Source organism: Tachypleus tridentatus, chromosome 2 (genome assembly GCF_004210375.1).
Source record: "Tachypleus tridentatus isolate NWPU-2018 chromosome 2, ASM421037v1, whole genome shotgun sequence".
NCBI classification, from domain to species: Eukaryota; Metazoa; Arthropoda; class Merostomata; order Xiphosura; family Limulidae; genus Tachypleus; species Tachypleus tridentatus.
Window position 1 is genome coordinate 110,689,719 of NC_134826.1, and position 27,872 is coordinate 110,717,590.

General features: G+C 32.3%; 1 protein-coding gene across 2 annotated transcripts in view; it reads left to right on the forward strand.

Annotated features, from left to right (window-relative positions):
• The window catches only part of LOC143244833 (tyrosine-protein kinase transmembrane receptor Ror2-like), an 80,292-nt gene that overhangs the window by 45,248 nt on the left and 7,172 nt on the right, over positions 1-27,872 (forward strand). For both annotated transcript variants that reach the window (XM_076490223.1, XM_076490224.1), the window contains exons 4-8: positions 14,917-15,073; positions 15,977-16,349; positions 18,397-18,599; positions 20,544-20,632; positions 25,003-25,156. In XM_076490223.1, the coding sequence (XP_076346338.1) occupies positions 14,917-15,073; positions 15,977-16,349; positions 18,397-18,599; positions 20,544-20,632; positions 25,003-25,156 (976 nt within the window). The remainder of the gene's footprint in view (positions 1-14,916; positions 15,074-15,976; positions 16,350-18,396; positions 18,600-20,543; positions 20,633-25,002; positions 25,157-27,872) is intronic.

Sequence of the window (27,872 nt, forward strand, 5' to 3'; positions counted from 1 at the left end):
CGTGTTTATATGGTAGTGGTAACAAAGCGATAGATATATGTAGGAGTAAAAAACAACGAGCAAGGTCACCAGATAGATAACTTATTAATAGTACAAAACATCAAACATAATTGTATGTTATTTTTTCAGATTAAAACTACATTGAATTATATGCTGTGTTTACTGTGGAGAAAGTCTACTGTAGTAAGCATGTGCCCTTATACTGCTGTCCCAACGATGGGCCAAAATATCTTAGAAAATAGAAAGAGAGAGTGATTAAGTTATTTAATACACTGATATGCGTGTTCCCGTTGTTTTACACATAGTATTAGATGCTTTTATACAGTTTATCAATGCACAATTGTAATATGTTGTTCAAATGTCACGTACTACTCTCCACGATTCAGCAAAATTCTTAGGTTGCTTTTTAACATTCTCAGTCTCTACATAACCTCAAGAATATATATCGAGACAATGTACAAGCCAAGTCATTGATGTGAGCGTTTTATGAGTGTGTAAACTATCAGTTTCACTAAATTTACTGAGAGTGTGTCTGGAGACTATCTTGTATGCTACAAGATAAATCTCCAACCGAGGAGCCGCTTTCATGAGAGAATGTCCTGATGGATGAAAATATACCTGAACATTCAGATATAGGAGAGGCGGTACAAGGCCTCTATGGGATTGAAACTACTAAAAAATGCACCTTAGCGTCCTCTGTAGTACCTGCATCCAGTGAAAAGTGTTTACTCTTCCTAAGTACTGCAGTATGTTTGCCACAAAATGTAGAGTGGCTGCCCATCAACTGTTTTTCAAGCCCACCTCAGTTCACTCGTTGAAAAGAGGATGGCTCTGTTCTTCATCCGTAAGCAAGGTATAATCCAGGGTTTGCAATAGTATCAGGTTTTCGGTTCCGGCATTAGAGCATCTCTAGTCATGTGAATTGAGCGGTTAGAAATTGAACTATTCAACAATTAGTTGGAATTTAGGCTTTTTATTTGTTATAAACTTCCTAAAAATCTGTCTATTAGAAAATTGTAAATTAAAGCATGTGCGAGGAAAGTGTGGAGAGTGGTTTACCAATATTCATTTATTGCTCTTTATCCCCATAATATTGAAAAAAATATGAAAATATAGTTTCAGAATATCGATGACAAAATTATAAAGAATAGTTTGTTACATTTTGTAATTTACTAAGGAGTTGTTTGTTGTTGTTGTTTTTTAATTTCGCACAAAGCTACACGAGGGCTATATGCGCTAGCCGTCCCTAATTTAGCAGTTTAAGACTAGAGGGAAAGCAGCTAGTCATCACCACCCACCGCCAATTCTTGGGCTACTCTTTTACCAACGAATAGTGGGATTGACTGTTACTTTATAACGCTCCCACAGCTGAAAAGTTAAAGATGTTTGATGCGAGGAGGATTCGAACCCGCGACCCTAGTATTACGAATCCAGTGCCTTAACCACCTGGCATTGCCTGGATAGTAGGAAATGGACAAAAAAAATCTAGAAGACGAGATGATTTGATAACAGATATAGAAGTTATCACACTAGGAGCATTTGAGGCTGTTTTAAAATATTGCCTTATATAATTAAAACTTGAAACCTATATAATATGAAAATTTGTTTTTTTATCCATAGTTTATGTCAGGTGTTTTCGTATACAATCATAATTATGTAGTTTAATTAACTTTTGAATGTAACTCATCAAAGTGTCGTGACATGCGTAGTTTGACATACTTGCATGCTGGGGATTAATTACCCACGCACCTACCTAATACGAAATCAGTTGCACAGATACATTCATGTTCTCTTCCAGAGTGTGAAAAGCAATAGTTTCCTATAGTTCACGCTATTGTCTATTTTCACTGTGAAATTCACTTATCAAGTTAAGCATTAACTCAACATTACCACTAAAACTTTTATAATTTTGTGAAAAGTAAAGGAGAAATGATGTGAAGATAGGAAATGCGACAACACATATTATTCTCAACATATACTAGAAACCAGCACTAGCACTTGTAGCGACTGAAAACCCTGGTTCCATCCATTTTGTGTAAATCACTTACACCTTTAGTCCAGTTGCATAATCAAACTCCTACCGATTCCCCGACCATGCTTCATCGTAGATGTTATTAAGTTGATATGATTCCAAACTCTAATTTATCTGTAAAAAGCATACGCCTCCAGATTTACTTATTCCAGTCTGTGGTCAGGTGCAAGTTTCAAACTTTTAATTAGTGTAACTTTTCCTAGCAACTGTTTTCGAGTAGCTACACGTCCATTTACACCACACCGTGCCGTGTTTTTTAAAAGTTATCGAAGTAACGCTTTCTACAAAGCTGTTAGCAAGATCTGTACTCAACGGTGTCTATCCATTTTAAGAACATACTGTTGAAGAATTTCAGTTTTCTATCATGCTCCCTTCTCTCATTAACAGTGATTTCACATACTGTTTTCAGATCCTTACATACAGTTTATACTAAAACATGAAACTGTCGAAATGTTTCACGCGAAATATTTTTGGCCAGGCCCCCCGCTGGTACAGCGGTAAGTCTACAGAATTATAACGCTAAAATCAGGGGTTCGACACTCCTCGGTGGACTCAGCAAATAGCCCATGTAGCTTTGCTGTAAGAAAACACACACCCATTTCTTTTACCAGTCTAAACCAATTTAAACTCGTTTGTCATGCGGTATTTCACAGCGTAAACTATCAACACTAGATGCACACTGGTATAGTGAATTTTTTATACAATTAAGGGATGACATTAATATAATATTTACCTTTAATACCCCTTTTCACGGCCATTTCCACAATTTTTCGCAGTACATTATATATAGATTCATAATATTGATATAAACCAGTTTTTTTCTAGCATATAGCTAATTTGTCGAAACAACCTCACTTGTAGTTGATTAATTATACGCTTGAAGTTTACTTCATCCGAATTTTGGAAAATAAAAGCATTTACACATATAACAGTATCCATTATGATTGACAACTCAAATGTGGTACAATGTTCAAAAGTGCTATGTAGTTAATTAGGAAGTAAATTGAAAACATCAGTGTTCCATATGTTCGATTAACTACTGAAAGAAGAGCTTTCCTAACACTCCACAGATCCTGCTCATTCACTAGTCTGAATGCTGTATTTTAGCTTTTCTTCTTTTTTTTGCTGTAAGCATCTTCATAAAATCATTTCTGTTTCACAAAACACAAGGCTTATTATGTGTGTACCATGTTTCGTTTCAGACGTATTACTGTCATGTAAGAGCAGTCCTTCTGTTGAAATGTATGAAAGTACCGGAAGACGAATCCATTCTAACAAGTACTCTACGATAACTCCTGTAGAAAAATTGAGTCGTCTTTTCAATGGTTGCAGTGTCGACATCGATGTCATCGTCTCTTTTTCTGTTTTTTGTTTTTTTACTTACTTCCTCTCGTGTGTCAACTGGAGGGAACGTAGCCTATTATCCTAGAAGCCTTCCGGCCTTGAGCTGTCCTACTGGAGTTTTTTACGATTCTTCGTAAACTCTGCCATTATATCCGTTTGCTTTTATTGGTACACTTTTATTTACAAACAGGCTTCATACACAAACACATCTACATAAATTTGAGATCGCTAAATAAGCACCTTGATTTAGACAATGTGTGAGTTGGAGTATGCAAATAGAAGTTTATCCTTTTTATTATAAGGGGAAAGGTATCTTGTTTTTAACGAAAGGGTCTTTGTTTCTTTGTATAGTGATTTATATAAAATATGTAAAGAAATGCATGTTAATATAGATTACATTTCACACACTAAATGTAATATAAATTAGTGTACATTGTCGAGAAAACAAAAGCAACTGGCTCGCTTTATTTATCAAATTAAAACTAAAGAGAAATTACAAAATGTCCGGAAATATTTTTCGCCTTAACAAAGGCTTCCTTTTTTTTCTATACATTTGACAAAAACAACTAAAAAGAGGTGAAACGTAATATCTTCCGAATAAGCCATTTAACAAAAGCTGTGATCATTAGTTTTAAAACCATCCGTTTTTCTTTCTATTTCTCTGACTTTGCTCACTGACACATCTCTGTAATACATTGCTGGCCAAAATCTTAAGGCCAATGAATAAAAAAATATGTATTTTGCATTGTTAGACTCAACCACTTATTTGAGTAGAGCTTCGAAAGAAGAAAATTAGAAAAGGGAAAATAAAATTAAAAACCGTTTTTTAGCATTTAATAGGGAATATGTGAACACTATGAAATTAGCCTAAATACTAGCTGGTTTAAAAGTTTAAGACCATACTGAAACGAAGCGTTAATCTGTAAACACGTAACGAAATTTAATCATTTGTGTTCAAGCATGTGACGTCAATTCCAAACATTGCATGATCTTCGTGAAGCCATCTTCACCACTTAGAATAACATTCCAGCCAGCCTTCTGCAAACGCTTATATCGACAATGCCAAAGCGAATGTTTGCAGTTATTCGCAATGACGGCCGTGCAACTCACTACTGAGACCTCTTGTTGGGTATTTCCTACCCTGTTTAGGACTTCTTTTGGGTATGGTCTTAAACTTTTGACCAGCTAGTATTTAGGCTAATTTCATAATTTTTACATTTTTCCTATTAAATGCTAAAAAAAGTTTTTTTTTATTTTTATTTTCCCTTTTCTTATGTCCATCTTTCGAAGCTCTACTGAAATAAGTGGTCGAGTCTAGCAACGCAAAATGCATATTTTTTGTTTATGTTCATTGGCCTTAAGATTTTGACCAGTAGTGTGTGTCCTGTTCCTACTTTTTCATTTCTCTCTTCAGCTTTGTTTTAATATTTTTATCTAAAAGCTTCCTGTCCATCAATCTGATTAGATATGTCAACATTTACTTAATATTTACATTTTTTCTTGGCTAAGACCATTTCGGACATTTATTTTGTGTGTAATGTGACGTTTTATAAACGTTTTAATTATTCTATTATTTTTTTTTACCTGACAGTTTACTGTCCGTCACTTTGTCTATCGAAGCATCAGTATTAAAATATACTTTTTTTGTGGCTAAGATTGTTTTAGATATTTTTATATGATGTAAATTTTTGCGGTGTTTTAATTCAAATCTTCATATACTAATGCTTCTTTTGCACCTCCACGCTGGATATTCTAGAAAGAGTACTTAAAGCTTTGCACGCACCCAATTTTTGTTTCCCAGATTTTGTAGTGCATACTTGAGGGATTTAGACATTTTGACAATAAATTAGAAGAAAAAAACGACGTTTACCTTACAGATAATAATAACATACACTTTTTATTTCAGCCAACGTTTCGCCCAGATGAAACTGATAGATCGAAACGTTTATTCTTACCTTATAACCAAATCAACCCTGGAGGCTCGGCATGGCCAGATGGTTAAGGCACTCGACTTGTAATCTGAGGGTCACAGTTGGGAATCACCGACACACCAAACATGCTCACCCTTTCAGTTGAGGGGGCGTTATAATGTGACGGTCAATCCCAGTATTCGTTGGTAAAAGAGTAGCCCAAGAGTGGGCAGTGGGTGGTGATAACTAGTTGTCTTCCCTCTAGTCTTACACTGTTATATTAAGGACGGCTAGCGCAGATAGCCCTCTTGTAGCTTTGCGCGAAATTCAAAACAAACCAAACCTTTTGATGTTGTTTTTTGCTTAACTGTTTCCTATACATATCTTTCAATCAATGTGATTTTTTTTGCTGACTGTGTTGTGTATTTTCATTACATTGTTCAATCTCTATGTTTAATGTAAGTTAATTGTTATTGCCTTAACTAATATACAAACTGTCAGTTGTAATTTAGCCTAGCGAACTGATTATAGTAACTATATTGCTGTTAATGTTATAAGATGTAGTAGCAAACGACGTCTCACATATCCTTCTCTAAATTCTTGATTTATAACTAAAGATTTTTTAAGATTGTGATTTTCGACAAAATTTTCGGTATTGTGGTAATTTTTCAGTGTGATAGACAAGTATGTACAACAGTTATTAGACTCAAGGGCAACCTTACCTTAAACTGTTGTGAACACCTAAGAATAGAGAAGTGTTAAAGTTTGACTTAATGTTACTGATCGAACAGAACCTTGTATTTTATTCCAGCTTAAAGGTTTTCAATGACAAAGAATAATAGCTGCAAAGTTTTATTTGATTGATTTGTATGGTATGGTTTAAAATGAATAATCAATAGAAAATGGTAAGTTATGCTACTTTAAGTTGTAGTAAAACAATTGTTTAAAGACTAATATGTGGTGTTTCTCTAAGTACTATTCTTTCTAACCATTAATGATGTTTTAAGATAATGATGCTATCATCGTTCGCTCATAACATGAGTGACCACGTGATCATCATTAAGTCATTCATTTGCTATTTCTAGTTGTTGCAAATATGGATTACTAGAGAAATGAAATAAAATTGAAAGAGTATGTTTTCTATAATTAATATGACAATTGGTGTTCCCCAAGATGTTTTAAACAATTAGTATGTTATTTGCATAATTGTATTAAATCCTAATGGAAATGTTTATGCAAATTTCCCCTTTGTCCTATCTCTGATGTAACAAGTGTCCTAAAATAAACTTATCGCTGCTGTTAGATAGATCAAAACTGGTTATTGTCAATAACACTGCACAACAATTTTTTTTTTAAAGTTTTGCTTCCTGAAAAGTTTTTGCTGATTGTGACATGTACCTGGTGGGTATGCACAAATATAGTTTTGGTTTTGCTTCATCACGTAGGAACTCTGAGAAATAGACAGTTAACAGTTTACCGGCAATAACGTACTTAATTGCGTTTATGTTTTTAATACGCTATTAAGTTCAACATATTTAAAAGTGTTTTGCTCCTGATTTTCGTTTGTATTCAATGTCCGGTGCATCACGTTGCAGTGTCCAACATTAGTCCGTAAGCATTGACAGATTCCAGTTGCCCTGATATTATTTTTCCATTGTAGCAAAACTGAAGATTTTGATGAAACGGTACGTGATGGGCAAATTTGGGTGTGATTTTCGTGATCAGCAGCCAAAAACTTATAAGGAACACCCACCAGTGTTCAAGAAGCAAAAACTTTGTTGTACAGTGTAATTTGCGATCTTCGTGTAACGTATAGCAACAATGTTTCTAAGTGTTAGATAATTAAAATAATAACGAGGTGTCACATATTTAAGTAGAATCGATACAGTCTGACTATTTGGTATATGTCGGGTACAATATTCCATAATTGTACGTTAACCTATCAGATATTGAGAATGCACAGTTAGTGCTTTGTATGACTATATAATTAATTTATATAGGTAACAACAATGTTTACTCATTAATAAGAGCATTTAAAAAACACGCAGTTTAAGTACAACAAACTGAAAAGCGATTATTGGTTAAGTATGATTTTTGAAACATTAAACGTCCTATAGAACATTATCTGAAAGAAGTTATGAACAGATTAGAAGTGAATTCCATATTTTCACAATTTTTGTGTGTTTGGAGGTGATAATTGGCTATATATGAAGGAATACAGTAAGTGAATCATTTATTATTTATATTACAGATAATGAATTTTAATGTAATTAAATCGAAACGTTGATGACTTGGGAAAACAATGTGACAGAATATTTGTTAAACTCTTACGGTAATAATGGTAATTAAGTATATGTGAAACATATAAAAAAAACAAGGGTAAACTATTTTGTCATAAATTAGTAAAAGTGTTACTGCATAATAAATGTTTTATTGATTGCTGCGTAATAGCAAAGTATAAGTTTTAATTACTGTATGATATTGTTCTCTTTAAAGCGATTTAAACGTATGGTGATGTATTGTATGTGTCAGACTGAGTAAGGTATAGCCGTCTTAGAACATGAAATTCACTGATTTTGTACCGAAAATATGTAATAACTTGACTGAGAAAGTTTTAATTATCGTATTGTCCTTATAGGACTGAATAATGATAAGGAAACGTAATGTCATGTTTATGACTGCCTTTGAAAAATATGAGATAAAGTAATATGTGTAAATTATTTTGTTGGAGAAAGTCGAATTAATGAAAGTGCTATTACATAATAAATGTTTTATCGACAATGTAAATTATTGTATAAAGTCAAATTAGTAAAAGTATAATTTTTTAAATATTGTAGGATATTGCCCTTTTTAGGATGATTAGAACCTATATTCATTCATTGTATGTGTGGTAAAAATGTGTATGTTTGTGATAATGTTAGATTAAATATTTTATCATGTCATTGAAACAGCCTTGATTTATAATTAAAAGAGTAAGTTTCAAATAAGATATTGTCCTTTTAGAACATATAAATGGTAATGAAATTTAAGTAATTGATGAAATAGTGTTAAGCATCCTTTTCAGGATTAATTATAAAGGTTTAATGAATTAATTATGATTAATTATCTATTTGATGAGAAATATATTGTATGAGCCATGACCACCTAGAAACGTGTTCACCACTTTGTGGTAGGATGATTTAATTATTAATTAAATAACTAATGAATTTAGCATTCACTGCCCTTTTTAGGGTTTACTAATTAATTAATGTTAAGTATCCTTTTTAGGGTGATTGAATTATAAATGGTTTAATGAATTAGTGTTAAGCGTTCTTTTAATGACAATTTAATTACTCATAATATTATTGTTGATAAATGTATTAGTCATGGCGGCCTAAAATCACGTTCACTACTTTGTGGTACTGTTAGGTATTCTTCCATCATGGCCACCTGCTGGTATTGAACTCTAATATCAGCCGTCCCGAAATTTACTTGCGTTCTCTGCTGACATTCTGTTGAACTATACATAATGGCCGCTTGTCATGGCTGCTTGAAAACGTTTGAAACTACCACCTCATCATCCTTAATGACATCACCCCTCTTTCCCACCCCCTTTGTGAGGTAGCCAATCAGCATGCTGCAGCATTCTTTGGCCTCAATGCTCTCTCTCTTACTGCTAACAAACAATGTGTTCTGCAGGTTGTTTCTTTGGCTGCAAGACATATAACCTACCATTAGTTGGTCACAACCTTTCGATAAAAAGAAGCTTTGTTTGGAGGAGATACACAGTTTATGCGTATCTATATAGTATTTCAATTTTAATGTTAGAAATTCCAGACCTCATGTTGAAAGTGATAAATTTATGACGTCAAATAAATAGGATTTGTTAGAGAAAGTGTTATCATTCTGAAGCAATGGTGACATCTCAAATTAAAAGCAACATAGCGTTAACAAATTATCTTTATAAATCATCATAATGGAAAGATTTAACGTGTGTTGTAAAACAGCGCTAGAAAAAGGCGAAGGAATTATTAATTTTCCAAGTCTGAAACGAGTAATTAGTGTATCATTAAATATCATGAGTTTTTGTTTTAGCTCTGAACTAAAGAGTCATTTCGCAAGAATAGTTCCAGTTTAGTAGTTATTGTAGTTGATATCCAGAAAAGGGGAAGTAAAAAGAAAAAAGAAAAAAATGTGATGAAAGATGAGATGATAAACACATCAGAAATAGCTTATAACCGTAAAAAAGAGTAACAGTACTTCATAATAGTATGTTAATGATGTTATAACGACTTTGGTATTTTAATACAGTCATTGGAAAACGAAAGAAAATATAATTAAAATGTCCTTGACTTTGAACGAACAGATGAGCAAGGTTCTTATTTAATGGGAACAAATAATGCAAAATTTTAAACTATACTTGTCTTGATTATTGAAAACTTCGCCCATAAAACGTACATAATTATTTGGTGAATTATCATATTAAGTAGTTTTCTTAATAATGATGTTAGATTTTTTGAATGTCAAATATCTTTGGTTGTACTTGTGATATCAAAATTAGTATAAAACGTAAAAATACAACTTTTATAGTTTTATTTCTATTATGTAGAATGGCATAGAGTAATAACCACCTATTAAAGCAGTTTTTCTATTTTTTAGTTTTGCTACATGGTTTCTTATATAATGTAGTGTGTGTATTGTTTACCTCACATATTACAAAAAGTATTAAGAGTGCATGCTTATTGCTTATTCAGGTATTCAGGTACTTCTAATAATCTGAATAGTAAATAATTGAACATAATTCTAGAGATTTAGAAAAAAAAGCAAAAGGGGTTATTGCAAATAAGAATAATCTTAGTTACAATTTAAAATATATAGCATAATTGTAATTGTACATTTTTGCAAATTCAGTTTGTTCAAAAGACGCGTTTTTTGATGAATATTAGATATAATGATTCATAATTTTCGAGGAAGTAGCATCAATTTAGACTAATAAAGTAAAATACATTATCAGATAAAGACATCTTTACATTTCTCTCTATAGAGCCAGTCTCGTCTCATTACGCTTCTAAAATGGCAGTTCAAGTAAACTTTAGCTTCATTAGTGAAACTTTAATTCTAATCTATCCGTTATCGTCTTTCAGGATATGCTTATGCAAATTTGTCTCGAGAAACTTTCGTTGGCTAATTGAAGTAATACACTGATTAAAAGTATACAAATTGAGAATGTAATTACTACCCAATCTTTTGTGTATAAGGTTGTGATTCTTCTGTAATTGTTTTGGACCTTTTTAACAAAGGAGACCCGATCGATACAAGCTGTGAACCTGACGATGACCGAAGAAGGTCGAAACGTTGTTCGCTCTTCTATGTAAAATATTTTCTCAACCCAAACGAGCCGTGTTTGCATATAAAGATACAAGCTGTTGCCAAAGAAACGTTTGATTGATCATGTCTTCTTACGTTCGATTATCTGCGAATTAGGTCCGATGGCGTTGAATTGGAAAGTAAACGTATCAGCTAGACATGCTTTAAAGTTATTTGGTTTAAGTCTCCACCAAACATGACAACATAAGTTCATTTGTCAATGAAGCATACTTTCTTGGTTCCTAGCTATCCATGAGCATTTAGTTCAATACTAGAAGCATAAATATGACAAAAACAATTTTATTTCAAAAAAGGGAATTTTATTATCGTGAAGTGTGAAGTGATCGTTCATAGTTACTTCATAGTAACTTCGTATTCACAATAGTAAATACGTTTTTTTTAATGCATACGCACATGAATCCCAAAGAACTATTTGAAGTTAATATAAATTGTAGTTGAGAAAATTATCTTGGTATGGTTTTTTAGATGAATATAGTGTAGCTGAAATAGTGTCATTATAATAAACATCTTATAATACTTAAATCTCTTAGGGACTAGATAAACTGGTAAAGAATATAGTATTAAAAATATAATCGACCTGCTTCGAAATTCTTACTACAAGTATAATTAGACATAATCACGTTTCACCGACTTGCAAAAGGCGTCACCTTAGCAATTGTTCTTTTAGAAAGGTATTGGAATTGTAGAGGAAAATGTCTGCAACAGTGAAAGTACTCAATAACTGATTCAATGCAGATTAATTATTGTAATTTACGTTTGTCTAAGGGGTTTATATTTTAGGTCATACTAATTACACTATTAATAGAAACATGAGGGAAGCTCAGTAGCTGCGGCACTTTAAATTATTTTAGGAAATATTAGAGTAAATTGATGGATGAGACTTCCCCCCATTCTTATTAATTATATTTTTGTGCGCCAAAAATGTATACCTTATTCAATTGTATTCCTCATAAGGACCTCTGACTGAAAATTTTGAACGTTATCTTCCTGATTTGTAAAGAAACGTGTGGAATAGTTTTTCTTGCATAAATAAGTGAATCGTGAATAATATTATAATCAATAAATTTTTTGTGCTTAATTTTTCAAACTACATTTTTAGCCACGGCATATCGATTTGAGATCAAATTACAGTTTTGGACTCAAAAGGTCAAACCCTTTCGATTGTTGTATTTTACCACGTCTAAAGTCTTATAGATTAATTGACTCTAATCCTGCCTAAGAGAATGTCAAGTGCCGAGACTATTGAGGATTTCTTCTTGTTGTAAATAATTTAATGTTATCTGGTTAATTGTTGACATTTTTAAATTTAAATATAGAAATAAATTTACAGGCTAAACCATAATGTTCAAATATAATATTTGATTAATTCACAGGCTATTCAGCTTTTTGAATAGCAATTCGTCAAGTAGAAATGCAACGCTATCTGAAAAAAGCAATAACAAAAAATATCAAAACAGTATTTGTTGTAAGTTAGTTTTATCTTATACGTTAACTCGCTTTATGTGTAGAGCTTAAGAATCGGTGAAACAGAAATACTGAAAACAATTCCTGCAAACGTAACTTCATATGAAATGTGTTACAGAATATTACGATTTTTTTCGAGGTTATAACATTTGTAACTTTCAAATAGTTGTAGTTATGTGGCATAGTGTTTAATGAATCGTACCACGCGTAGAGTGAGGTTGGTCCTGTGGTAGAGCTTAGGATGTCGGAGCTGATAAGCTGTGTTCGAAGCCGTACGACACCACACAATATTCTTACACTTTAAGCAGTGGATGTGTTATAAGAGTGACACTCAGCCACTTATCATTGATGGTTACTGCTGAATCGCTGCCTTTAATCTGGTTAGTAGTTGAACAGTAGGAACGGCGGCAAATAACTTCTGTAGCTCTTCCATAAATACAAATCCATACTACACCGTCATAGTTATTAACATAGCAAATTATATATCTACCTAGCACCTATTCTTGATAGCAGAGGGCAGCAGCATCTATAGGTGTCTTTGAATGTTGATATTAGACGGTTAGAACTGTTTCTTTGTTTCTTGTGAATTTCGCGGAAACTTACACGAGGGATAACTGCACTAGCCATCCCTAATTTAGCATTGTAAAATGAGATGGAAGACTGCTAGTCTTCATCAACCACTAATAATTCTTGGGCTACTCCTTTATCAACGAATAGTAGGATCGACTATCATCTTATAACGCCTCTACGGCAAACATTTGATATGACGGGGATTGGAACCCACTACCCACAGATTGCGAATGGAGCACCCTAACCGCTTGAAAATGCAAATATCCTCACTAAACATTAACAGACATGTTTTAGTAATACACATAGAGTCTTAACATGCGTCTTCTTAGTGTTTGTGTTGGAATTTCAAATACGTCAATGCAAAGTTAGTTCTTATCTATTTTATTTTACTAGCATGACGCGTTTAAGTTAGTTGTTAACTCGTTTACCTAACTAGCATAATCCGGTTAACACCTAAATTAGCCTTTAACTCATTTGAATAAAGTATTTCGTTTAATTTGGTCTTTAAATCTTTCATATAATTAACATGACTTGCTTGTATTGGTCACTAGCTAATTTACTTATCAAGCATAGGTCGCATAAGTTGATTGTTAACGTATTTATCTGTTTATATTGGATCGCTTAAGCTGATTGTTATTTGGCTAATTAATTAATATGATTTACTTAAATTAGTTTTAACTCATATAATGAATGTGTTTTGTTTAAGTTTGGTCATTAAGTCATCTAATTAACATGATTCGCTATAAGTTGATTGGTAACTCATATGATTAACAAGACTTGTTTAAGTTGACCTTTAACTCATATCTAACGAGGATGACTGTTTAAGTTATTAAATCTGTTAACTATTTTATTTAATTAGCGTTAGAGTTTAATATGGTATTCATTTTTTTTTATCTAAATATAATTACTCGCCTAAGCTAGTCATTAACTCACATATCTATCTTGTATTTTGTGTGACTCTCTTAAGTTAGTAGCTCACCTAAGTGGTATGACTCACTTAAATTGATTGTTAATTCGTTTATATAATTAGCATGGTTCCCTAAAGTTACTCATTAATTCCTTTACTGAAATTAAAAAATAATAGCACATCCGTATAAATCCTATAAGTTATTAACAATTAAATACAAGCTATGTTTTGTCTTAATTACTTATCGGTAATAATCTAAATTATAACATTATTTCACCAGTAGTATATGTAAATAATTATTAAAATGATCTCTGAACTCGTCTGGTATTGTAGTTTCCGTTCCATCATCTAGTCTTTAAGTGACACTTTAGCATGTACGAACACGAGTGCCACAAATTACAGTTTATATTTCATGTAACTATTACAACGGTGTTATATTATGCAAATTAGCTAACATTAGACTGAACAGTAATTTCAATAGAAATGATTTTATCATAATATTTTTTCTAATTTGCAAACAACTTATATTTAGCAATAATCTCGTCACAACGTTCTTGAGATTAACAATTTACAGTTATTGTGTGTTTACATTTTCACTTCTATACATTAATCAACATGATTAGGTTTGTAGGTACTTGCTTTTCGCATTTTATTGATAAACTGAGTTATTTCTCAAATACCTCTTTTTACTTATCAAAACTTATGTTAAAATCGTATCTTGCATTGAATCTACTCGTTTGGTAACTTACATTTAAAGGACATATCTGCAAGTGTTTTATTAAGACTTCTACAATGGGTATATGGTAGTTAAATTGTTATTTTTTCCTTAAGTGACACCAATCTTGTTTAATAGTTTCGGAGCCAAACAGAAATTTTAGGATCACGTTTGTATTTTGTTAAAAATCCACTAGTAACAAAATAATTTATGTGTCTACTTTTTCGATTCCCCAAAATGTTTTCGAACATTGATTTAACTGTTTAATTTGTAGTCAATTGTCTGACGACAGAATTTTTTAAATGTTGTTATTCTTTGTTTGCTATATTTTTGTATTTCTACACCCACCCAACCTCCCTCTCCAGCGAGTCGGTTTTAACTCTCAATGTTAAAAATAAGTTTTCATTTAATACACGTGATTGGCCCAGCACACATAGACCATTGCATAGTTTTGTACTTAAGAATAAATGAACCAAACTTGTATTTGCTTGAAAATTTGGAATTTACATGCATATAATTGCGTGGCTAATATATTTGTCTGAATGTATATTATTTTGCATGATGTTTCTTTCAAGCAGCGCCACTTGCTTCTATTTTCCTATTTTAGTTGCCCTCTAAGAGAACAGAGTTTTTTCATTCCGTGTTATCTTTCACTGTTGTCGAGACTGCTACTTACACTTGTCAGGCTCTTACCCAGCTCCGAAGTTCTGCTGACATCGTAACAGACACGAGGGATTTCTATGTCTACGTTCATCAACCAATAGGTGAGTGTAAGTCTAATTAGTAAAACAAAATGTTGTTTCATTCTCTCGAAACAAGCACGAAGAAAGTTATTCTGAGAAAAGCCTTGTAAGTTGTTTTGAAAGACAGATTTGCTTTCATGTTCCCGTTTTATCTGAATATTTCATATTTAAGGAAAACAATTACGTTTCTTTTGATGTATTACGAATAAGGTAATATTTAGCTAGAAAGTTAAGCATTTCATTATGAAACGAAATCAGATTTACTTGATTCAATAATATTAGTATTAGACTGTTATTTTAAATTTTATTGAAAATACTTCCTTATTACAAAGAGCTTTCGCTATGTGACTCTTCAATCTAAAGCTACCGTAATAGGTGGCTTCAATAGTCCTAACTGAAAGTATAGTTAATAGTCTAAAAACCAAATATCACGAGCAGCATTACATTAATAACTTTAAAACAGTTTTAGATTTTTGACTTAATCAAGTCACTTATAAGTAACTTGTAACTGATTGGTATGTGCACCAACCAATGGCACGTGGATGATGTTAAAATCGATCAGATCCACGGGTTAATCATAGGATATGAATGAAGGTTTCTTAAGGACGGACGTAACTGGTGAAAGTTAAAAGGTAAACTATTTAATGTTTCAGAACAAAATACAATAATATAACTTACCAAATAACTATTACAATGAAATGGCTATATCCTGAGAAGTCAGTCAGTACCTCAGTAGTATTCAGAAAACAGTGCTCAGTATGTACGGATGTTCAGATATGTCCAACTTTACTACTGTTTAGTAGGTTTATAAAACGTTGCACCAGCTTTTCGTTTGCTACTAAATTTTAATTGTTCAGCAAGTGTAAAATAGCACACAAATTTGTTTCGTTTTGTATTCAAATAATTGTTTTCCTGTCTCTAAAGAATCCGAAGAGAAAACTAGTGATCATCAGCCTTTAGAAAAAGATGAACATGAAGTAGAGACGGAGCAAGAAGTAATGCTTGAAGACGGAGAACTTCAGAAAGAACCTGTAAAACCACAAATCCCACAAGGTTATTGTTCTCCTTACAATGGAGCGGTGTGTGCTGACCATCTGAACGATTCTGGTTTAATTTTCTACAATTTTAGTGGTTTCTCCGTCCACATAAACGAACAGATCTCTCAAGGCCTTTGGAAGGAACTTATTTCTTCTTTGATGGAGCCTTGCCGTAGTGCTGCTGAAAGATTATTGTGTTACTACGCCTTCCCACAATGTGAAATGAAGAATAACTTTGCAGCAGGCAAGCCACTGTGCAAGTAAAGAAAACTTTGTTGTTTTTTTTTATTTCGCGCAAAGCTACATAAGGGCTAGCCGTCCCTAATTTAGCAGTGTAAGACTAGAGGGAAGGCAGCTAGTTATCACCACCCATCGACATCTATTGGGCTACTCTTTTACCAAAGAATAGTAGATTGACCGTGCCATTATAACGCCCCCACGGCTGAAAGAGGCTAACATGTTTCGTGCTATGGGGATTCGAACCTATGACCCTCAGATTACGAGTCGAACGCCTTAACCCACCTGTCCATGCCGGACCTGTAAAGAAAAACTAAAAAGTTACAATCCTACTTATTAAACATGTTTAATCTATTATACGCTGAAATAAATAGTAGATTTTATTACACATGTCAATGAAAGAAGTGACTGTAGGAATAGCTAATAACTTCTCATTGTTTCGTCTTTGATATGGTTTTAATCCCCGGTCTTTATGTTTTTAATTTTCTAAAGCTTTTACTAATAGGTATTAACCAGTACAGAAATCGAGGTTGAATCTGTCTTACATCAGGTATTGTGTAGAGACTGAAAGTTGAGCTGAAGTGTTTCTCTTCAGAAACTGTACATAAGTTAAGATTGTATGTGTCTTACTTCAGGTATTGTGTAGAGACTGAAAGTTGAGCTGAAGTGTTTCTCTTCAGAAACTGTACATAAGTTAAGATTGTATGTGTCTTACTTCAAATACTATACATAAGTTAAGATTGTATGTGTCTTACTTCAAATACTATACATAAGTTAAGATTGTATGTGTCTTACTTCAAATACTATACATAAGTTAAGATTGTATGTGTCTTACTTCAAATACTATACATAAGTTAAGATTGAATGTGTCTTACTTCAAATACTATACATAAGTTAAGATTGTATGTGTCTTACTTCAAATACTATACATAAGTTAAGATTGAATGTGTCTTACTTCAAATACTATACAATAACTTGTGGTTGAAACTTTCCTATTTCAGGAGTTGTATACAGTGGCTCAAGGTTGTATCAATCTTTCTTAAAGAGTTAAATCGTGCGTCGAGGTGCAAGTGGATATGCAAGAGTTCTAATGTAAAAAAAAAAAAAAACATTGGTGCGTTATAATATGACGATCAATCCTACTTATCTCTGCTAGAAGCTTAGTCAAACCGTTGACGGATGGTGATATTGACAGGTTGCCTTCCCTCTAGCTAATCTATCACTGCTGAATTAGGGGCTACTTGTTTAGAAAGCACTCGAATAGCTTTGCGTAAAATTTAACATACAAATTAGCTTGATTGTTTTAAAGCTCATAAAATGAAACTTTAAACACGTATATATATATATATATATATATGTGTGTGTGTGTGTGTGTGTGTGTGTATATACATTAATATCAACCAGTCTTTAATTACATCAAGCTTTATTTATTTGTTTATACTTCTAGATGTATAAATATTACTCTTATAAATCAAATAATTAACTTACAAATATATCACGTTCACCCATCTTCACCATGAAGTACTTACATTTCTCTTCATTTATCTGTATTTTACTGTTATTTTAATTATTAATGTTATCACATGCAACTTGTTCGGTTAAGTGAATAAATAATGTTTTCTTTTTAAAATTAGTCTTGGCCACAAAGCTAAGCATTTTTTCTTGTTAACACAAAAGAACGTGTTTTTCGTGTGAGAAACATTTTTACTTATTGGAAGTTAATAAGTGTTATTGTTATTATTTTCCATATAGTAGTTTTACTTACCCCAATATTAGATAAGCGAGATGGATGTGGCGGTGATACGTTCCAACAATTATCGTAACTAGCGGTACACATCGTAACACCTTAAGCAATACGTTTCATTCTGTTCCTAGTTGAATACAAGCAGTTACGTTCTCTATTGCTGCTAACAGCTTTGGGATCATTAATCTCTTTGTCTTTAAATCTAGCAATAAAGAAAACGTTCCCAGAAATATGTCCCATTCACATATTTCAATAGCGTTATAATTAAATAGTCGTTTTCTAAAGTTTGAGGTAACTTATTCTCATTAAATTATTTTTCTTTTTAGGGAAGATTGCATTGCCCTTCGTGAATTATTCTGCTATAACCAGTGGGCACAAATTGAAGACAATAAGCTGAAAGGGATTTACTTTAAGTCCCGAGGACACTTCCGTCTCCCTAGCTGTGCTGATCTTCCAAGTTGGAACAGTTCCTCAAGCCACAGTTGTTCGTATGCCCGATTGACTGAACTAAAAGAAGACGAGATAACCAGTATGAATTTTTTACAATTTTGTTTTACATTCTTATTTATATACGTTATAAAATTGGCATGTCACGTTTCATTGTGTTCTTTGTTAGAGCCTACAGTTTGTTTGTTTGTTCTTAGGCACAATTCTACATATCCACACAAATCTAACCCATTGTTAAATGGCCTTAGTTGTTAGAACAACAGCAACGACAACAACAAAAACAAACACAAGATCCATTAACTGTACATTCATTAAAAATCATTTTCCTGATGTTATGGAACTTAATGCTAATTTTTGATTGGCGTACAGATGATTATTTATGAAAATAAAATGGCGTTATTCACAAGTAAATTTAAGACTTTTCATCTAAAATATTATGCAAGCATATGCCAATTCTGAAAATTAATTAGCTTCGGCTAAAGCTGCAGGTGCAAAAGAACTAAAAGCTGTTTCATAGTTAAAGTTGTTTGTATTTGTTCTTCTTAGACATTGATTGGACGAAGCTGTAATATCATACATTAACGTTTGTTGAAACGTAAATACCTTGAGTGGGATCTCATTGTGTTTTCTTGGTACATGTTAAAAGTAGCTCCAAAGTAACATATACAAAACTACACAGTGAGCTACCTCCGAGTATTGAACCTCATTTTTTATGGTCATAAATCCTCAAACTTATCGTTGAGATATTGGGAGAGAGAACAAAACGAAACTATCCTGTTGAAAAAACCTAAATTTATTTAAAAAGCTCATTTCAAGACGGGCCTGGCATAGCCTAGCGCGTTAAGGCGTGCACTTCGTAATCTGAGGGTCGCGGGTTCGCGCTCGAGTCGCGCCAAACATGCTCGCCCTCCCAGCCGTGGGGGCGTTATAATGTTTCGATCAATCCCACTTTTCGGTAGTAAAAGAGTAGCCCAAGAGTTGGCGGTGGGTGGTGATGACTAGCTGCCTTCCCTCTAGTCTTACACTGCTAAATTAGGGACGTCTAGCACAGATAGCCCTCGAGTAGCTTTGTGCGAAATTCCAAAAAACAAACAAACAATCATTTGAAGAACGTAATGCTATTAATGATTTGGAGGTTAAAACAAATTGACGGCTGTGATATTCTCCGTCAAGGAAACGTCTATTTTAACAAGTTTCAAGAACCAAAAAAACAATTGCATAATCGTGTAACTGTCATAACATAATTCGTAGGAAAAATCTAAATTCAAATGAACAATATTGTAAAGAAATTATTGTTACTCATATAAAGACTCATGTTTGCTGAATTAGAAAATAATATGTGGTTACTCCAAAATAGTAAGTAGTTTTGAAACAAGTAATGGACAATATGTTTGATAAAGCGTTAAAACAGCTACAAAAACTAAACGTTACGTGGACTTTTAAACTATATGGAAATATCGTGAGTGAATATTTTATAATTTAAGCAACACATAAACATAATTTATCTGAATTAATTTAAAGATAGTTTTCAGCCATATGCTATAAAACACGGCATTCTAAGTAATTTTATCTATAATTATAGATAAATTATATATGTTATAATCTATAACATAAAACGTGTTTTATGGTGTTAATATTTCTATAGCTAGAGTTAATATTTATACAGCTCATGACCTGTGCTTTAATCTAGTGTGAATTAAATACCTTGAAACATAAATTAATGAGGAAGAAGTGTTCGAAGATATTATTTGTGTACGAATACGTTAAAAATTATCTTTAACTTTGTGTATGTTAAAAAACTTAGGCAGTTTGTTGGTATATGTTGTGTTAACATATTATGCCATAATTATTTAAATTTATTACTATTAGTGTGCAGATTAAAGCACAGCTGGCGCTACATCGGTTAAGAAACGCGCCATTATATTGAAATTTTAGATTGGAAAACGAGATGATAAGCATTTTGTAAACTTATTAAGAAATGATCAGAAGTATTTATTAAATAAAGCTTTACAAACCCTTGTTTCAGCGGACTGTGTACTAGGACGTGGAAGGTTTTACCAAGGCACTGTTAATGTTACAAAGTCTGGAATCCCTTGTCAGAGTTGGGACTCTCAGGTAGGTGGCGGGACTGTGAATTGTTTTATTTCATAAATTATGTTGTTCTGGCTAAACAGCTTGTTAAACACAAATTGAAAACATGAGATGAAGCTCGTTTTCCTTTCAATACATTTTAGATTAGAAGTTTTCTATTGATGTTGTGGTAATTTTAGGGCTGAACGCCTTGCTTGTGAGTTACAATTCGTGATACGTCGCATAAAGTAAAAGGTTCTAAAATTAATCGTGTTTTTTTACCTCTTTTAGAATAAAAAAACAACCGATAAAACTGACCTACAAAGCACTTTGATTAAAAAAGTTTTTATGCTCTTTATATCGATATGATTGCTGCATTACTGTGTGAGGTTAAGAGGAGTGAGATAGCATAGTGTTTCGCGTGTTCTTTAGTACCATTATATATACTGAATTTTAAAGTCGTTGCTTGCTTTTAGTTATAAACATCCGTTAAAGCTTTCAGAAATTTAAGCGATTGTTTAGTTTTTGTAAAGAAATGATCAAATTCGCTGTAAAGTATTGATGAAGATTCATTGACGAAAGGTAGTCTGTGTTTCTTTTCCTTGCAGTCGTTTTAGACATTTCTTTAATTGTTAAGATTTTTATCTCACATGTATAATTGGTTTCATTTGTTGATGGTGTCGTTTTAAAGCTCGGCAGGCTAAATTACTTCTCAAAATTAATAACAAATCAAATAAGCTGTAGTAAACTTCAGAAAAATGAAATATAGCGTGTGGAATTTATGAATCATAAATTGAGTTGTGAGGTGGAGGTGCTTGGTTAGACATGCAGATTTTACAACGAGAAATTGAAAGCATAAGGACAAGCTCTATCTACGGGGTCTGGAGACATGCCTTCCAAAAAAGTAATATAATAATGTAATTTATAGTTGCTATATAAGTCATATGTAAAAGTGGGAGTGAAGTAGCTCCCCCAGAATTCTTGGTTCCGACGCCTCTGACATATGAAATGTATTATGAATGTTATCAACTTTAACTGGATAATAAAATGACTAATATTTAATGTACTTAAAGAGTTATTGATCATAATCCATTTAATTTTTTTCATTGTGATTTTTAAATTCTGATCTAAGAAATAAAACTTGTTGGGAATCTTATCGTTGTAGTTTTTGTTCAAGGAAACATGCCAGCTTTATCTGGCTGTGCTGCTTTATAGTGAAATAAGTAATACTATTGTTTAGTTTTCCTCTTCCAGGAACTCAGCCAATTATACTAACATCCGATGATGCTGATTGAAATGATTAATTTACTTGTTTGATTTTCCTTCATAAAGAAATAATTAAGACCTTACTTGCATGGTGGAAGTTGTCAAATTGCCACTACACTTAACGAATAGAATTTGTTGTGCCGCCATGTGATTTGGCGACAGAAATCGTTTGCTACCATAGAAGGGCGTTGCTAGAACATAAAAATTCGAGTGTTACTAAGCAGAGATCGTGAAGCAAAGATTCATAGTTTCACGAAGTGATACTAGAGGACGTGTTGCTAGAAGAGAGGGACCAGCAGGGCTCCCCGAAGTGAAACCAAAGAGTCGGTTGCTAGGGTCATGATATTGGTTTGCGTATTGTTGTACTAAGTCGTCATCAACATCTATATTTTATAAGTAAAACTATTATATTTATCGATTATATTTTTATGTATTGTGTGTAGCAATAAATGCGTTCTTGACAAAATATTTTTTTTTACACAAGTTAAAAGGTACTTTATAGTTTTCGTCATATAGGCTGACAGTATTACCTAACTTTCGTAGGACCGCATGAATATTAACATATTTTGATAGTTTACATGTATATACTTAACTGTATTACATGTGTTTTACAAAGATAGTTAGGGTAACTAGGCAAATGACATTAATAAATTTCTATAGATAAATAGTCATACTAAAGACAGCATTTTTTATCGGTTGATGGTATAACTAGTGTTACGTATTATGATTTATATCAGATGAGTCTCCGATTTATTATGTTATGTTTTATGAATTCAAATAACCGGAAATTTGAATTTGAAAGTTAACTAAATGTTTATGTATAAAAATGTATAATATCTGCGAAAAGACTGATACATACAATTTTCTTTCTTAACACAAATATATTTTAATATATAAATAACAATACAATTTATAACGACGGTTTTTACAAATAGTGATTTATATACAAGAGTTTAACAAATTTACAAGCTATACTGAGTCTTCTATTTGATCTGGAGCTTAATATTTTATCGATGGTCTGTGTCCAGATGAGCGAATTAGTTTTATGTTGATACACAGATACACTTCACTTGACGGGAATGCTAGTTAGCTCTATTCTTCAAACAAGTTTTTGTTTTTTTTCCGGACGACAATATCTTAGGTCCTCACAGAAATACTAACGTCAGAAGCTAATTCACTGAAGTTTGTAATGCTCAAAATCTATAAACATTTCTGGTTAAATATCTGTAGCTTTCCGATTAATGAGTGTTTATCACAATTATAGCTTCCGAGTCTTATAGTATATTGACTGCATCTAACCAACAATGTTCTATTACTGTCTCTTGGCGCGACAATTTATAATCTTTACGCAGATTCTCGAAAATTCACTTGGCAATAACCTAAAACATATATTGTTGATTCTTATATTTGAAAATCTACAAACTTAGAGAACGCAACACAAATGTAACAACATACGTTACATGTATTAAACTGAAACAAATGTATATATTAAAATAAATGTATAACAGTAAATCCGTTACACTGGATAGATAGTCCAATATGGTGATGAGCTCATCATAAGGTGTCTCAACATGTAATTATAGAATCAATGTCTAAATTTAATTATATGAACTAAAAAGTTACAAATATTTTAACAAGACAAGTATTATAACATTTTTACATATGTCAGTTTATATTAAACATATTATCTTAATTTACACATTATTTGAACAATTTGTTATATTTTAGAGCAAAGCCACATTGAGAAATATGTTGTGACCAATGCGGAGAATTGAACCTCGAATTTTAGCGTTGTAAGTTTATAGACATTGTACTGTCCCACTAAGGAACTATATGAACTAGACAAAATTATAGATTTGCTTTACGTACTTTTAGAAATATCTGCTCTGAAGGTATTTTATCATACCTAATGTTACATTTTTATAAATATTGAACAAGACAGTTAGTACAGCCGATTTTGATTTTTAAGTATCGATTTAGTACACATTTAACATACCGATTATAGTTTTTGCTTATATAAATAAATATAACAAATGAATGACTTATTGCTTAACCAATCACTTTACTATTATGGATACCAGTTAAAATAGCAACACATATAATCGTTACTGTAACATGGACAATAGTATTATCTTGTTACGTGTCTAAACAATTACACTTTGAAGAAGTTATACTATGTATTGATCTTGGTAAGTTATATTTGTAAACTACAGGGTGGCCCGTAAGTCCCTACCCATCCATATATCTCATGTATCCAATGTATCTGTGTGCTGTCCCTCATTCTCGCTGCATAATATTATGCACAATACGCTCTTTAAGTGTAAATGGGCTTACATCGGCCATATTTTTCTGAAAAAGAAACAAATTTATAATACATGCGTAATTGAATATAATATAATAACATATGGATGGGTAGGGACTTATGGGCCACACTGTACAGTAGTTTTGAATTATAGATATGTGAGTTCCAGACGGAAAACAGAAAGTTGGCTAGAATCATTTTGGGTATGTCCCTTATGTTTTGTTTTGTACTTTATTCTATTTGATTAATAACATTCAAATAAGGTAACTATGGTAACAGTGTACTTTAATAGCATTATCTGCGTAAAGTAACACTATCCTATAGAATATTTATGTGAAGAGCTCATTAATTATTATACACGATACATAAAAATATAATCAATAACAATAACAGTTTTACTTTTAAACACGTTGGTGACATCGTAGCACAGTAATACCCAATCCATCGACGTGACGACCATAGTAACACATCGTCTTGTGCCATTTAATGGAACTGTTAATCGTAGTAACACTAGAAGTATATCATCACGTGACACATCCTTACAACGCGCTCTCTGGTACTTGGCGACTTTCATCGTGAAGTGTCATAAAAACTTCCGTCTTGTAAACAATGCCCTAACTACTCAAGCAACTCCATCAGTTCTACAGCTATTGATTGTGTTATGTGGAGTTATTAGTACTCTAGCTTGATTTTTCCTTTACCAGGAACTCAACCAACTACAAAAACCTTCGATGGTGTTGAGTAGAATGATTAATATAATTGTTTGATCTTCTTTTACCAGCTCGATTGAAGTTTGGTGGTGTTAATATGAAATTATTAACAACATATTTTGGTTTTGCTCTACAAGGAACCTCACCAGCACCATCGGCCTCCAATGGTGTTTCCAGAAGTACTGAATTCTGAAAACTTCTGTCGCAATGCAGGTGGAGAAGAGCCAACGCCTTGGTGCTATACTTCAGACCCGATGGTGCGTTGGCAACATTGTGATATCCCCTTGTGCAGTAAGTATGTTTTTAGTATTTTGTTTGAAATAATTTTGCGAATTCATTCCTTGCCCTTATATAACATTTCGTTGTCATATATTTTTAACATTTGATTTTAAAATTACTGTTGTCTTTATGTTGACTATATATCTCAAAACATGTATTCTTTACATTACAAATATCAATAATCGTATTATTATATATTTTCGTGCTTTTATTGTATATTTATTTGTATTGCTGTACGTACTTTTTACGGGAATTATCAGCATATCTCCATAATATTGCTTAACGTATATCTTCATATTAGTGTATATCCTTACATTTTCTCTTTTTTGTTATTAGTAGACATAAACAGTATGTTGTAGAAGTTGCCCAACCAAATGATTTTTTTCTCAGTCCTGCTTTTCCAGCTGTTCAAAATATGCTCTGTTGATACCTTGATATAAATGCAAGAGTATCATTTCCTCATCTTATTCGACAATTAATGGCATTTTGAATAATAATTGTAACAAAAAAACAAAAAAGAAGGAAGTGAAATCCATAGTGGCTTAAGAACATTGTGGTATTGCGTGACATTTATATCATCCTGTATCTCCTCGTTATCGTTTATTTGTCTTTAAATCAGTGTAATATAACATCAAGTAAGTACTGACAGTACATCTTTATGTTTATCTTTATTTGTTTACATAAGAGAACTCAAGCATTTCTACTACATTTTCACATTATCGTTTCTTGTCTTTACTCTTAGTATATGTATTCAAGTAAGTACTGTTAGTACACCTTAACAGTTGTGTTTATTGTTTATGTTGAAGTATGTTATTTCTGTCTAGATTTAAAGATCCTTTTATAATAAGATGACAATTTTTTTTTTTGCGGATGGTTTGTGTATAAAAGCAAATATATATTAGTATTGTAGTAGTTATTTAATAAATCTTAAAGGAAATTATGAGTAAAATAATTTTGTAAGCGTATTTACAAACGTATTATAACACTATCTATTTGGAGTAGACTAACTACTTAATTATTCAGTGGTGGTCAGGTAAATCCTTTAATGGAGAAATCTGGAGAATTTCAACGGTCACTGATAACCTTGTCAATCGGATAAATGCTACACTTGATCTTGCATGGAAATTTGAGTTAAATAAACATGTTTGCATTTCTTTTAACAATCATCATAATTATATATGGCAGAGCTAAAAGGGACGAAGCATTTGTAACATTGTACTGCTTCTTGCATGTACTGTAAACAACTTTTAAGTGTTTTAAATTTAGTATAACTCAAGGACAAGAAATGATATGTCTATCCATTTAGACCCTCCCATATAGTAAAACTAAATTGAAAATGAAAATAGAACACTCAGAATCGGCCCTTGTAATTAAAATATTTATCAAGGTTTCCTTAAATCTTCAATAAATAAATTACAGGTACCACATTTGAAGGCAAACAACCTCAAAGCACAACCACTCTGTCGGTTGAAGATGCCTCCTCTCCTGCCAAAATTTATATTTGTGCCCCGTAATCGTCACCATTAAATATGAAAAAGATGATATATTAAGAATATCAATTCCTTTAACGTTTTCAAATACTTCAATCAGATCCCCTCTAACTCATTTTTAGAGAAAAGTTTCAGAGATCTTAACCTATCCTCGTATAACAACCTTTATATCCCAAGTATCATCCTAGCAACTCTTCTCGTATGACAATCTTTATATCCCAAGTATCATCCTAGCAACTCTTCTCGTATGACAACATTTATATCCCAAGTATCGTCCTAGCAATCCTCCTCTGAATCCTTTCCAGTAACTAAATGTCTTTCCTAAGATAAAGAGTCAAGATTGAACACAGTACTTCAAATATGATGTAACCAATGACCTATATATTGAAATTATAACCTGTTTAGATTTGTATTCAATATTTCTATAGAAAGAAACTAAAATTATTTTTGCACTACCACTACCAACAGGAAATTAGTTGGATGGCTTAAAAGAATGATAAACCTAGATCATGAAATCATTTTCTTTCATAACACTGTTCAGGTTATAACCATCAAAATTGTTCTCATAATTCGAATTATGATATTCCGTATGCATTATCTTGCATTTTTTATAATTATTTATTTGCTCAACTCACCAAATAATCCAGATCCTTCTGTTAAAGCACTAGCATCCTCCACATAGCCAGCAACACCCAAAAAGTAATATAATCAGTAAATTATGAAACAAATTGACAATTTATTCACAGATGTTAGTAATGTAAATCAAAAATATAAAGGTTCCAACACCGAGCTCTGAAGTACCCCACTTCCAACACTATTCAAGTTTGAATGAATTCCATAAAAAATAACAAAAAACTCTGTTTCTTTCCATACAGTAACTTTGCTATCCAGTTAATCAGCCTTTTCTTTACATACACAAGTCTTTTATGTGGCATATTGTTAAACGCTTTTTGAAATTCCAGATACACTAAATTCAACCTTTCAAACTGTCAAAAGATTAATAAGGCAAAACTTTTATCTCGTATTTGTTTGTTTGAGGTTAAGCAGAAGGCTACACAATGGGCTGTGCTCTGCCCACCACGGGTATCCAAACCCGGTTTATAGCGTTACAAGTTCGCAAACATACCGGGTCTTCCAGTAAAACTATGCTAACTATCTAACAAAAATTTAAGCTTTATAAAATAACTTTGAAAATAATTTTGTATTTTACCAGACTTTCAAAAACTTTATTTACAACT